Here is a 14,665-nt window from a genome sequence, read left to right as displayed (position 1 = left end):
CTCAAATATTAGCATGTTATCAGAATCTCCTGGGATACTCATTTAAAATGCAGTTTCCTGAGTTAGAGCTCTCTAATGACGTTGGAGAAACACTCATCCAGTGATTTCATACATTCAGTTAGATTTTTTTTTTAGAGCATTTGTTTGTAGTTTTTCTGCTCTGATAGAATAAAATCCATTTTAACTGTGAAGAATTGTGCTTTTTGATTCAAAAAGGTACCCTGTGTACTACTGCTCTGGCTTCTACTTGTGCCATCATTTCCACTGCATCAGTTGTGTCTTATGCTTCTAAGCTTGTTTTACGGATTATAAGGTGCCTAAGGACTTCGCAGGTGGCTCAGTGGTAAAGAATCCATCTGCTGATGCAGGAGACACAGGAGAAGCGGGTTCTATCCCTGGGTTGGGAAGTTCCCCTGGAGGAGGAAATGGCAACTCACTCCAGTATTCTTGCCTGGAAAATCCCATGGACAGAGGAGCCTGGCAGGCTGCATTCCATGGGGTCACAAAGAGTCGGGCACGACTCAGCGACTGAACACGCACTTGCACAAGGTGCCTAAAGTAGTTGGCAGATATTCCTCTATGTTTATACTCCACTTAGTGTGCATGTGGGAAACGGTGTAAGAGACTGAAAACTCAAAAGCCTCAGACTATGCCAAAAATAACAAAGTAGCACTACAGTGTTTTATAATAAAAATTCTCAGTCAGCATGCTAATCTACCGAAGTTAATTACAGAAATTTGTATTATAAATCATCACTTTTGGTAAAACATGTGAAATAGAAAATGTAGTGGTATTTGACTAGTTTCTGTAATGGTGGGTATTTTGGAATATAGGTAGTTTAATTGTTGGTTTTGTTGGTAAAGCTCCACTTTTGATCATTCTTATTTCCTTACAGTCATTCCTGTCGTATTTTTTTTAGAGTAGAGAACTTAATAATTAGTCAATGTACTTATTACATTTTAGCTTAAGGAAATTAAGTATACTCTGTTTAGTAAAGAAAGAAAAATACTAAGAAATCATATTAATATATCAGTTCATTATTTTAGAAGACTTGGGGCTTAAAGGAGGGGCATGTAGAGTGTTAATTTGGAGAGGTGCTTTGCTACCTTTTGCTAGTTTGCATGTTTCTTTCCCAGGGTAATTTTAATAAGAGGCTTTCTACAAATACTTGCTGAATAGCCTTGATGGAATTTAATGGATCAAAAATTATAACTAATCAAACATTCTGCTCATAGAGCACATTTGAGTTCCTCATACTTGGAATGCTTTTGTTCATTTCCCTGAATGTACTTTACAGGCTACTTCAACATGAATGGGAAGAAAGCAATGTTCAGATTCTGAAACTTCAAGCCAAGATGTTTACATATAATATCCCAACATGCCTGGCCACCTGGAAAATGTAATGCAACAATCTTGTACATGTTCTTATAGCAATTGCTTTTATTTATAAGGTTTGCTCCAGACAGGTAAATCTGAAATGATATCTATTTCTCCACGCGGAGAGATCTCTAATTTAGATTAATTTTCCTTGAAGGAGAACATGTGGATAACACTACTGTTATCAAACAGATCTGTTATACACATTTTAAGAGTGTCTCTTTTGAAATGCAGGGTTTTCCCCCTGTTACAATTGGATGTCTTCTTTCTTTTGTAGGTGTTAGTGCTAATTTTTTTTTTATTAGCAATTATGAATATTTTTCATGAACCTTAATTTATGTTCAGAACACTGGTCTGCTTTATTATTGTAAAGTTGATAAAAATTGTTGAATTTTTCTTTTCACTATAGGTTACCCTCCTTGGAAGTTTAGCCTGTTACTTTCAGGAAGTTTTGTTCTCAGATTCCCACAGTCAGTATTCTGCGAGTGGTAGTATTTCATTTTGTTCAAAGATATATAAATGTTTTTTTTTCCTTTTCTATATTCCTTTTTTTTTTCTTAGAGCCATTGCTGCTGAGATTGTTCTAAAGGGACAAAGAGAGGTAAGCCATGATTATCAGATGAGTTTCTTTTTTTTTTTTAAGTAGTTATTCTACCCTTTTTGTTGACTTCTCAATTTAAAAGGATTAAAATATAGAGGTTAACATCCTAAGAACTCTACATGTTTGGAAACTCCAAAACCCAATATAACCATTTTGTCTTGAATGTTATTATATTATGAAGTTACCATTCGGATGGTTAGGATTATGAAGGGGCTTTTCACCACACTTCCTGATGCAGTTGTATATATATCTATCTTATAGGTCCACCGTTTATATCAGAGAGCCTTACAGAAGTTACCTCTTTGTGCATCACTGTGGAAAGATGTAATGCTTTTTATCTTTTATTTCATCTTGAAGTTTTCCTATAAATTTTCTGCATGTGCCATATCCATTGATGTGGTAATGCTTAAAATCTAGCTAAGTCTTACTTCTATGCTTCCCTATCTTTTACAGCAACTCTTGTTTGAAGCATCAGAAGGAGGTAAAACTGATAACCTGAGAAAACTAGTTTCCAAGTGCCAAGAGATTGGAGTCAGCCTAAATGAGCTCTTAAATTTAAACAGTTACAAAACAGAAAGCAAGAATCACTGAACACTGGGTGCAGTCAGTTCTCAGTCCTTATAATAATTGCCAAAATTATTTGAATGGTCCTTCAAGATTAGGCTGATCCCTGGCTAAGGTCTGTGTAAGGCAGACAAGCATTACTGATCATATCAAGTCCCCTACAATATCCTATCCTCAAAACCGGAAGCAATGAACATGACCCTCTTCGGTTGGATAAATGAACTTCCTGTTTGGCCTGCTTCTGGGCCCTGCCAGATTCTCATAACATCATGTACGTAAGTATAGTTCCTCAAAGTGACTGACATTTATTTTCATTTTGCTTTGTTTTTGTTTTTATTTTTTACTTTTCCCCCTTCCTTTATGTTGTGCTATTCCTGATTCACTTGACACTCTCTGATGCCTGAGAGATTCTTGTTTGGGATTTAATTTCCAGGGCTGTGTTTACAGTAAAAAGCCGGCAGTCCCTTTTAGTTTTTCCTCTTTAAACCTTTTGAGATTCTTCATTTCAGGATTTAAAACTTAAGCAGTCCATCTTAAGGAAAGTGTAACTGCCATGGCCACAAGTCTGCTAGTTGCACTTGAATGCTCTAACAGGGTTGTTTATTGCCCTTTCTACGTTCTGGACTCCTTGCCGAGACTGTTTAACTTGAAGATTAAAGAAACTATTGCAAATGCCAGTGCATCAGAACCTAAGAGTGGTCAAATATTATGTGCAATTTTTTTGTAAAGAAATTTTAATTTATAATAAAGTTTAACAGTTTAAAGAACAGTTAATATTTGAACTGCTTTGTATGGCAATACTACTTTGTAGTATTAAAATTGTTTATAAAATATTTTTAATATAAGTTAACTTTTTGAAAAATGTTGCTGTCTTTATTCACTTTTCACATTCTGGTGGGAAAGGGTTGAAATAGGAGATTATGGATATTCACTGTGACTATATCAGTACCGTCTTATCCTGAACATGCTTTCCCGTAAAAACATTCCAGCGTCTTTTCACATTCATGAGAAGGGTGGGTCCTTTTCTGTTTTGAGGACCGTGAACATACAGGCTTGCACTACTGTTACATTCCTTGTTCTTAAGCCCGTAGTATTTGGAAAGTTTTTCCAACTATAGTGTCAATGCCTTACTAAATGACTGCTGTCTTATGTTGAATATCAATAGGACTCCATGCAAAGGAGACTTTTTGCTTTGTTATCAGTCTATAGTGGATTGTTTGCACTTGATAAAAAATTGTTAATGACACACACACACTGCCGCAAATGTGGTCTTACAAGTGCAATCTTATTATTGAAGGCAGAGCAGCAGTCCCGTGAAATACTGGGGAAATTTATACATCTGTACATTTTTATAATGCTTAGTTAAAATAAAGCCATGTTTGAGGCTCTACTAATGTGCCAACCTGGCAGTGCAGATTTCCCTAGTAAGTTCTGTTTGGTGAGGTCAGGAACAGAATCCATTTGACCAGTACGTTTCATTAAACCAAAAAGAGGCTATATGGTTTTTATCTAAAACCAAAGAAACTTGAGTTTAGTATCTCTGAGGGGTGTTCCTCCAATGTATTCACTTAACTGTTTAAGCTTGGAAGTTTTTCCTGCCTGATTATTTGAAAAGCAGTTAGGTGCTTGGAAAAATACGGTTTTTTCCCCCCATAGTATAATATTTTTGGTATTAATTGAATATCTCAGTTTTGAACTTTGGTTCAAAACCTATCATTTGTTGCATTAACAATTCCATCAGCAATGACTTTTGCCTCCTTTTTTTTTTTCCTTAAAAAAGAATATTTTGCATTGGTGCATGCAACTGTAACATCCAGCCATGCAGACTGTCCATTGTACCAACTCCGGAGGTCCCAGTTCACATGTGCACAGTCATGCAGGCTGTGACTTAGCATGAGGTCTTAGCATATGTTAAGCAGCTGTTTAATTTTTAATCACTTGTCATATGGCCTCTTAAAATCATGAAGCTGTTTTATAGAAATTATGTTGCCTTAAAGATAATACCACGTTTTTTCTCTACCATTTTATAAACTCACTTTGCTGCTGCTGCTAAGTCGCTTCAGTCGTGTCCGACTCTGTGCAACCCCAGAGATGGCAGCCCACCAGGCTCCCCCGTCCCCGGGATTCTCCAGGCAAGAACACTGGAGTGGGTTGCCATTTCCTTCTCCAATGCATGAAAGTGAAAAGTGAAAGGGAAGTCGCTCAGTCGTGTCTGACTCCTAGCGACCCCACGGACTGCAGCCCACCAGCCTCCTCCATCCATGGGATTTTCCAGGCAAGAGTACTGGAGTGGGGTTGCCATTGCCTTCTCCAAACTCACTTTAACCTTCCCAAAAAAATAGTAAACATTGCTTACAGGTGTGGTGTATGTTCCTGTCATCCTTCCATATTCTTTTATTGTTTGATGAAGTGTTTTCAACAAGTAATAATTAGAACATTAAACAAAACTTAGGGTTAAAGTTGGTAGAGTTATTGTAGTAACATGAATATAATATTTAACATACTGTATGACTGAAGTCTTTTCTTGGGCAAAGAATATTATACAGGGTGAAGAGATTAGTCATTGAGAACTGCAGTTCCTTACACTCTTCCACTCCTGTCATGGGGGAAAAACACAAAAGGGATTTTTTTAGGCTATGGGGTTTTATCTCTGATAAAGGAAGTGGTGTGGTAGATTGCAATGTATTTTTATGTGTTTTTCTTCATTTTAGAGAACAGCCTAATATTTCTATTTACCTTTTAACGGAAAGTGGACCTTGTAACATTGTTGTCACTGGATTATCTAAGGCGGTTTGCTTTCAATTAAAGGGCATATAAACCTACATCATAAAGCAGGCAAGAATCCAGGTGCAACATCTAAGAGCTAAAGGCACTAAGCAGACAGCAGAAGGTGATTAAGACTGACAACAAATGTAGAGGGGCTTTATTGAAGGTTGTGGTTCAAATATTTATTTTTCAAGGTTGTTGAAAAAGCAGGAGCACGTGGCTATAATACAAAGCAGGGGCGGTACCCTCACTTGAGGCTGTCGTGCACTCACAGACGAGTTATAACTGCCTTAAGTCACTTGCTTTCATATCTCTGTTAACATTAGTGCAAGGGAAGAATGGGGAATACAACTTACGTGACCTTGCAGTTTGAGGATATTGCCTGCCCATATATCATTGCCCCTTAGTACAAATTAACAGTAATTATACAGAGCATTTTGGAACAAGAGCTTTTCAAGAGAAGGTAGGCTTCTAAGGGACATTTTTTATATTCTTTTTTGTCCTTCACAGTTTTAACAATTGGGTCTCTGTCTTTCTAAGCTATGGTACTTCTTAATGCAGGTGGTATTGCTGAGCTGAAAAGGGAGGACTTCTTAATATTTTAAAAAACTTTAGGACTATATTCCACATACCACCAAACAAAAGCCACTCGCTTTCTGAGGTATCCTTCAGATGTGTGCTCGCTGTTCAGGGGCCAGTGAACAGCCACGTGAGCATGTGTGGCCCCATCCTGTGTTTCATCCCCATCTTCCACCAGCACTCACGTAGCCTTCCTCAGTAACACAGTGATGGGATGCTTCCTGAGTACTGCTTGCTGGAGGTACGTGCAATAATTGTGAAAAGAGTTTTTCATTTTTTTCTCTTGACATATTTGAGGTAGATAATAGAAAGTGGTGTCTGTCTTTTGTAGGATGGTACAATGGCTATTGAATTTGTCTCCACTTTCCTTTAGTGATCTTCACAAGAGGGACCCAACAGCATGTTTTCAGAGGACCCACAGTAAAGAGTCAGGCATTTTTTCATTTCAGAATCAATTTGAGCACTCTGCTAGACACTTGCAATACAAGGAGAAATAAAGAGGTCCTTGAGTTTTAGCAGAAGAGTATATGCCAAGAAAGCATTTCCAAAAAGCCTCCAAATTTGGGGAAGGAGATTGGGAAAGTGTTCCCAGATGGAAGTGGATTATGGGCTGAGTCACAAAACAGGAGGAGGAAAAGTTGAGGCCAGTAATACTATTTTCAAAAAGTATGTACTACTATATACCTGAGTATTGTAAGACAGTTTGCAGTGTTTAGAAAGCTGTTTTTAAAAACTTCCTAAAAAACCTCTCTGGCTTTGTGCTGATTCATGCACAGCTGACAATTTGTTAGACACGATGCAGGTAAGACATGAAACTCCATAACAACCATGTTGATCTAGAAGAGAGACCTCTTGAGACATACTGTGCTTCTAAATCCCGATGAGCAAGACTGAGTGGGAGTCAGCCATATCAAGCTCAATTTAAACAGCCTTGACAGAAAGTTAGATTGGGATTACAGCTGCCTCTGCTGGGTTTTTTTTTTTCGTTTTTTCCCCTAACTTTGGGTAATACATGAAAAAAAAAAGCTACATTGGACATTTGTTAGTATTAAAACTTGTAGAGCCCTGTTTCATTCCTACTCAAGGCTATGAGATATATTTTGTGACTCTGTTACGAATCATTTGTATAGAAAAACTACCCGGAGATGGCCCAGCCTTCAGTGCTTTAAAGTGATTTTTCCAAATGATGTATTTTAACCCAATAACAGAAATAATTCTGTTGATAGGAACTCAGTAATGCCAGGAGAAAATTAATACAGTTGGGGAGCAAAAAATTTTGCATGATCTTAAAAGGAATAGGTGCTGCTTGGTTTTTTCAACAAGAAAGCAGAAGATCTGAAATACTTGAGGCCAATTCGACTGGCCTTAAGTGATATGACTACAGTGAGTGCTGGTGGGTCTCAGTGCTTTCCTCCAGTTTAAAGACACAACTGTGTGTAGGAAACACTGAATAGAATGTTAACATGAGTCAGTCGTGTCACATGTACCATGTAGAATAATGAGTATTTTGCTTCTATGTAAGGCTCTTGAGTAAATTTTGGAGCCCACCCAAAGATAGAAACAAATATGACTCTTAAAGGCCATCTTCAATAAAGTAAAAGCCTAACTCCAAACATGAAGGCTATTTGCACAGCTGTTCTAAAAGAGAATATACTGCATTTGCCCTTTACCGGGTAATTTGAAAGCTTCAAGATTGATTATCATTTCAGCCAAAATCAAAGGTGGGTTTACAATATAGTTTGATCTTCCAAGCAAATTAAATCTTGCAAATGTTCTTACCTAGTGATGTAAGCCTTATGAAATGGAGTGATAGCCAACAGCCTAAGGGAGCTGAACCAATTAGGAAGGGTGATAGAAGAGTTGGTGAGCTGTCTGCGTTAATGGAGATAATCAGGACATCTACAGCCAAGGCCAAAACAAACACTCAACTTGGCACAACTTACAGTCCAAATTAGGAGACTGCTTGTGGATTTATTTGGCACTTCATGCTGATTGAAATGGAGCTACAGAAAGATAGTTTTAGGAAATAGAGAAGTGTGAACCAATGTAATGAAAAAAGCACGTATCTAAAAGATCTGGATATTAGATGTAGCTCCACCACAAAGTAGCTATGCAGTCATGACAGGCCATTTCACTGCTGCCTGTCTGTTCCTACATACACAACATATGGAAATACGCGTACTTAGCTCAGGGGTGTTGAGAGATCATACAGTAGAAATTATCTTAAAAATTTTCCAAAATTTTTTTTTTTTCTTCTCTAATTTTATTTTATTTTTAAACTTTACATAATTGTATTAGTTTTGCCAAATATCAAAATGAATCCGCCACAGGTATACATGTGTTCCCCATCCCGAACCCTCCTCCCTCCCCATACCATCCCTCTGGGCCGTCCCAGTGCACCAGCCCCAAGCATCCAGCATCATGCATTGAACCTTTCCAAAATTTTGAGAGCAAAGGGCCACTATAAGAGTTTGCTTCTTTTGGACATAATTTTATGAGTGTGTAACAATGAGTTAATCGTTGACTTTAATTGAAAAGCACAAGAGATCACTGCTGTCTAAATTCAGTGGCTCATTATGGGCTTAAATAACAGATAAGAATCCATGAGAAATAAGTCAGGGGTAAACACGAAGATTCTAATTCTGAGGATTCTCAGCACATTTGTTCTTTGATGTAATGGAGGATAAAGACCACTTCTTAACTTAGTACTTGTTCACTTGATGTGTCTAGACCGAGCAATCATTGCTAGTTTTTAAGTGCAAAGAGTAGTCAGTAATCCAAACACTTTGCACACTTTTATTGGAATTGCTTATGAAGGGTGTGGCAATATTGACCAAATTATGCTTCCAGGCAGGAGTAGTAAAATGACCTAATCAGGCAAGAGAACTTGCATAAAGTTTGCATGATGCGCAGCCTGAATACAGCCCTGCAGGAACATGCTTTTAAGAAAATTGCCTTGTTTTCTTTTTAACTATGATTTTACTTTTTACTGTAATAAGGCCAAATCTGGCGGGAGCTCAGGTCTCAGTGGTGGAAAGAGATAAAAATTACAGAGCACAGACAGGAGATAATTGGTAACATTTGCTTTTGGTGATTGATTAATGCAGTAGTGAGTAACAGTGTGATCTGGTGAGGGGCAGAGGAAGGAGAGTCTGAGTACAAATCGCCAAGAGTAAAACTCAGGACTTCCAGTGTGTTGTAAACGAGATGCCTGTGGTAGAACTGGCAGATGAAAATACTATCGGCTTAGATAACTAACAAGGACCTACTGTATAACTCAGAGAACTATACTTAATATTTTGTAGTAACTTTAAAAGAATCTGAAAAAGAATGTACATGTGTACATATTTAATTGAATCATTGCTATACACCTGAAACTAACACAACATCAACTTAAAAAATTACATAAGTTAAAAATTTATAAATTTTAAAAAGGAGAAGAAAGAAAATAGCAGTGGCTTAAACAAGATAGAAGTTTCTTAAGTAAAGACCCTGGTAGGTGGATTGAGGCTGACCAGTGTGGCACTGCATGTCTTGTTACTCTGTCCTCTGTGATCTCCTTTCCCAAGAGAGTTGCCACGTGTGGTTCTGCTGGTAATGTCATGTATCTGGTGGAAAGACTTGAATAGGGGCTGAAATTAAGCCAATGATCAGCTAGCTTATCAAGCATCCTAGTGCACTGGTTGAGTCGGTCTGGAGGAAGAAGGGCCTTTTTCTAATTCATACACAAGGACCCCCTGGACACCTGATTCTGTAGGGAGAAGGGGCCTTTTTCTGAATCACACGCAGTTTGGTGGTCCTGTTGATTCAAGATGGCTTTTCCAGTCCCAGGTCTTCTGTTCACATTCCAATTAGCAGGAAAGAACAAGGAGAGACAAATTTCCTCTGTTTTTTAAAAAATTTGTTAATTGGAGGAAAGTTGCTTTACAGTGTTGTTAGTTTCTGCCATACAATGTAATTCAGATATAATGATACATTTCCTGCCTCCCTCTGGCGCCTCCCCTGCCCTGACCCCTCTAGGTCATCACAGAGCACCAGGCTGGGCTCCCGGTGTTACATGACAACTTCTCATAAGCTGTCTGCTCTTCACATGGTAGTGTGTTTATTCATCCCACTCTCTCCTTCCCCCCCAAACTGCCTCTCTCAAGAGTACTTTCTAGAAGCTAAATATAACCATATCTGCTTTTGTTACATTCTTCAGACATTAGGCCACTGTGAGGGAGGCTGGGGTATGTAGTCTTTATTTAGGTGGCTATGTGGACAGCAAAAATTCAAGGATGAAGGACAGAATACAAATTGGGGCAGCTAAACATCTCTGCCACACCACCTTCAAATAGAGTTAACAGACTACGATAAGGTTTGTGGCTTTAACCTAGTTCTGATCTCTAAAACTCTTTAATGGTGAACCACTAAAAGCCCTTCCAGTTTTATAATCCTACTCTATAAATCTTTAGTTGAAAATAAGAAAACAGCACATTTCCCAGGTCTAGTGTATATCAGACACTGTTCTCAGTACTTGAGGTTTATTAAGTATGAGATATTGTTAAAGTCCCCATTTTATAGATGATAAACTGAGTCATAAGAGGTTAAGTAACTACCGAGACACAAAGGTAGTAAATGACAAACGCAGGAAGCTGACTTCTGAGTGATGCCCTTAATCGGAAACCTAGAACCTTTAAAGTGACTTTAGTTGGTTCACCCAGAAGCAGTTCTGGGGCCTTTGAGGGAATATAGAGAAGGGGGCTCTCTCTTGCTGTTGTCACTGAACTAGTAGAATGTAAGCCTGAAACCACCTCACCATGGTGCTGTGAAAGCCCGCTGAGAGGGGCCAGAGGAAACGAGCTCAGATATATCCTGGTGCTCATGCGATCCACTGTCTGAAATCCTTGGATGTTTCAGGTGTTTAAATTTTTTTATAAAAAAACTACTTCCACGTGCCCCATACCCCCCCCCCTTTTTTTTTTTTTTTAATTGGAGCTTCTGAGATTCAGTAGAGTTGTCTTCTGACAGTGCAATAGGTTAACCACGTTCAATTAAACATTTGTGGATCTATGCCTGAAGAAGATAAATTGCAACATTGATTAAGACACCAAAGACTGAAAATGGAGTAGGTCCTCAGAGCTACCTACTAGACAGACTTAAGTAGTAACTTTATGTTGAACTTGAGAGGTATGGGAGAAAGGACAGAAAGAGAGTTGCATATGTAGATATGTGGGGGGGATGGGCAGGAGGTGGCTGAAAAAGAAGACAAACTTCAGAGACAACAAAAGCAGTAATGCCTCTCTAATTTGACTTCAAGGTCTGGTTACATAACCTTGGGAAAGTTCACTCCTCCAAGTCAACATTTCTTTTGTAATAGGAGATTAAAACTAGCATTTATTTATCTTGCTTGGGGTTCTGAGGCTAGTATGGTCACATAGTTTAAGGGCTTAGACCAGTGCCTGGAACACTAAATACTCAATAGCATTAGCCTCCTACAGCAGACATGAGATTATAGAAGCAGTTTGAGGAAGGAAGCCACAGAAACGTGGGCTAGGGCAGCATTTCAGTACAAGAGAAGGCTGTGGTTGTTGCGGGGGTGGGGGGTGGGGAGGTTCTCATTACTTGATAAATGCCCAAGAGTAAATAAGACCTGCAGAACAAGAACAAGTTGGGACAAAGAGAGTGGAGTAATCAAGTAAGTTATGATATACATATATCAATCTAGTTTAAACCTATGTTTATTTTGCAAAATAAAATTCCAATGAAGGTTTGGAAACAAAATGGCGCTAATGGATGAGAATAGCACTTGCAAAGAGATGAAAACTATGGCTTTTTAAAAAGCTGGAAATTCCCTACTGTGGGGAATGTACTAAAGAGATTATGGTGATCTACGCCTTTCTCTTCAGTGTGGTTCTAGATCTACCACATCAGGAACATCTAGAAGCTTCTTAGATCCTCAGAATCTCAGGCCCAACTCCAGACCTACTGAACTGGAATCTGCATTTTAATCAGATCCTTGAATTATTTTATGCACATTAAAATTTGGGAAGCATTAGTCACCCTGCTTATTTAACTTCTATGCAGAGTACATCATGCGAAACGCTGGGCTAGAAGAAGCACAAGCTGGAATCAAGATTGCCAGGAGAAATATGAATAACCTCAGATATGCAGATGACACCACCCTTATGGCACAAAGTGAAGAGGAACTAAAAAGCCTCTTGATGAAAGTGAAAGAGGACAGTGAAAAAGTTGGCTTAAAGCTCAACATTCAGAAAACAAAGATCATGGCATCTGGTCCCATCACTTCATGGGAAATACATGGGGAAACAGTGGAAACAGTGTCAGACTTTATTCTTCTGGGCTCCAAAATCACTGCAGATGGTGACTGCAGCCATGAAATTAAAAGATGCTTACTCCTTGGAAGGAAAGTTATGACCAACCTAGATAGCATATTCAAAAGCAGAGACATTACTTTGCCAACAAAGGTTCATCTTGTCAAGGCTGAGCGCCGAAGAATTGATGCTTTTGAACTGTGGTGTTGGAGAAGACTCTTGAGAGTCCCTTGGATTGCAAGGGGATCCAACCAGTCCATCCTAAAGGAGATCAGTCCTGGGTGTTCATTGAAAGGACTGATGCTGAAGCTGAAACTCCAATACTTTGGCCACCTCATGCGAAGAGTTGACTCATTGGAAAAGACCCTGATGCTGGGAGGGTTTGGGGGCAGGAGGAGAAGGGGATGACAGAGGATGAGATGGCTGGATGGCATCACCAACTTGATGGACATGAGTTTGAGTGAACTCCGGGAGTTGGTGATGGACAGGGAGGCCTGGCATGCTGTGATTCATGGGGTCGCAAAGAGTCGGACACAACTGAGCGACTGAATGAACTGAACTGAGTCTTCAGGCTAGAGAAAAGTGCATGGATCTCATTGTTTGAAATACAAAAGAGTGCAAGAATGTGGTCCCAATGTCTATTTAAACATTGGGAATACAGTGCTACATGCCACATAATTTTCTTCAGGCTCTGTCTCATGATGAGGTTTATGCCTACCAGGTTTTGGAAATGTAGCACTAACCATCGATCTATATCCTCATCAATGTCCTTTACACTAAAACTGATGCTAAGGATTCTGGCTCTCCAAGTTTTAAACCTTCAGGTGGTTGTGAAATTTAAGTGCTAACTCCTTGTTTATTCACAGGAGAGTTGGGTTAGTTATGTATCGTTGTATAACACATTACCCCAAAACTAAAGCCACAAGCTATCCTATCACAGTGTCTGTGGGTCAGGAATCCAGGAGTGGGTTAACTATTTTCAAAATGTCTTATGGGATTGTATCAAGCTAATTTTTTAAAAATACTTATTTTCATTTTTTGGCTACTTAGGATCTTAGTTGAGGCATGTGAGATCTTTCACTGTGGCATGTGAACTTCTCTCTAGCTGTGGCACTTATGAGCTGCAGAGCATATGGGCTCTGTATTTTGTGGCACATGGGCTTAGTTGCCTTCATAGCACATGGGATCTTAGCTCCCAGAGTAGGGATGGAACCCAAGTCCCCTGCATTGGAAAGTGGATTCTTAACCACTGGACTACCAGGGAAGTCCCAGTATCAAGCTATTGACTGGGGCTGCAGTCAGTCATCTGAGGCTTAATATGGACTGAAGGATCTACCTTCAAGCTTGCTCACATAGTTGTTTGCAGGCCTCGGTTTCTCACCATCGACTGCATGAGTGGCTTCATGGAGTGGCAGCTGGTTTTACCAGAGTGAATGAGAGGGGGAAAGAGACAGAGAGGGGGCACTAAAGATGGAAGTTGCAGTCTTTTATAAGCTAACAATGGAAATGACATACCATCACTTCTGCCATATTTTGGTCACACAGACCAACCTTGATACAATATGACACAAGGGTGTAAATATCAGCAGGTGGAGATCAGTGATAGAGCATCTTAGAGCCTGGCTACTCTGGTGTGTCTTGTAGAGCTGGGAGTGTCTTTGGTCTCTGTGGCAAGAAGGGAACTGAAACAGCCGATGACTTGCAGATCTCATGTGTGTGCGTGTGTAGTTGCCCAGGCCTGTCCAACTCTTTGTGACCCTGTGGACTGTGGCCCACCAGGATCTTCTGCCCATGGGATTCTCCAGGCAAGAAAACTGGAGTGGGTTGCCATGCCGTCCTCCAGGAGATTTTCCTGACCCAGGTCTCTTATGTCTCCTGCATTGGCTGGTGGGTTCTTTACCACTAGCACCCCCTGGAAAGCCCATTCAGTTGAATTGCCCTTACATTCCAAAAATTGGATGCAGAACACTCTCAGCCATTCTTTAATTCATAATTGCATCAAAAGTAGGGAAGGTCTTTAGACAGATTCATCAAGAAAAACAGAGAGAAGAACCAAATCAACAAAAATGAAAAAAGGAGAGGTTACAACAGACAATGCAGAAATACGAAGGATTATAAGAGACTATTATGAACAACTATGTGGCAATAAAATGGATAACCTGGAAGAAATGGACAGATTCTTAGAAAAGTTCGATCTTCCAAGACTGAACCAGGAAGAAATAGAAATTATGAACAACCCAATTACAAGCACTGAAATTGAAGCTGTGATAAAAAATCTCCCAAAAAACCAACGCCCGGGACCAGACGGCTTCACAGGAGAAGGCTATCAAACATTTAGAGAAGAGCTAATGCCTATCCTAAAACTCTTCCAAAAAATTGCAGAGGAAGGAACACTTCCAAACTCATTCTACGAGGCCACCATCACCCTGACACCAAAACCAGACAAAGACAACACAAGAAAAGA

At 39.4% G+C, this 14,665-nt stretch overlaps 1 protein-coding gene across 6 annotated transcripts in view; it reads left to right on the top strand.

Moving 5' to 3' along the window:
- The window catches only part of ZFC3H1 (zinc finger C3H1-type containing), a 50,456-nt gene extending 47,145 nt beyond the window's left edge, over positions 1-3,311 (top strand). For all 6 annotated transcript variants that reach the window (XM_010804736.4, XM_059886808.1, XM_059886810.1 and 3 more), the window contains 4 exons: positions 1,298-1,399; positions 1,939-1,978; positions 2,240-2,302; positions 2,432-3,311. In XM_010804736.4, the coding sequence (XP_010803038.1) occupies positions 1,298-1,399; positions 1,939-1,978; positions 2,240-2,302; positions 2,432-2,569 (343 nt within the window). In that variant the 3' untranslated portion in view covers positions 2,570-3,311. The remainder of the gene's footprint in view (positions 1-1,297; positions 1,400-1,938; positions 1,979-2,239; positions 2,303-2,431) is intronic.
- The last annotated feature ends 11,354 nt before the right edge of the window (positions 3,312-14,665 follow it).

The sequence above is a fragment of the Bos taurus genome, chromosome 5 (genome assembly GCF_002263795.3).
Source record: "Bos taurus isolate L1 Dominette 01449 registration number 42190680 breed Hereford chromosome 5, ARS-UCD2.0, whole genome shotgun sequence".
In the NCBI taxonomy this organism is placed as follows: domain Eukaryota; kingdom Metazoa; phylum Chordata; class Mammalia; order Artiodactyla; family Bovidae; genus Bos; species Bos taurus.
Note: the sequence above shows the minus strand (reverse complement) of the source record. Positions and strands in the feature narration are given on the sequence as shown.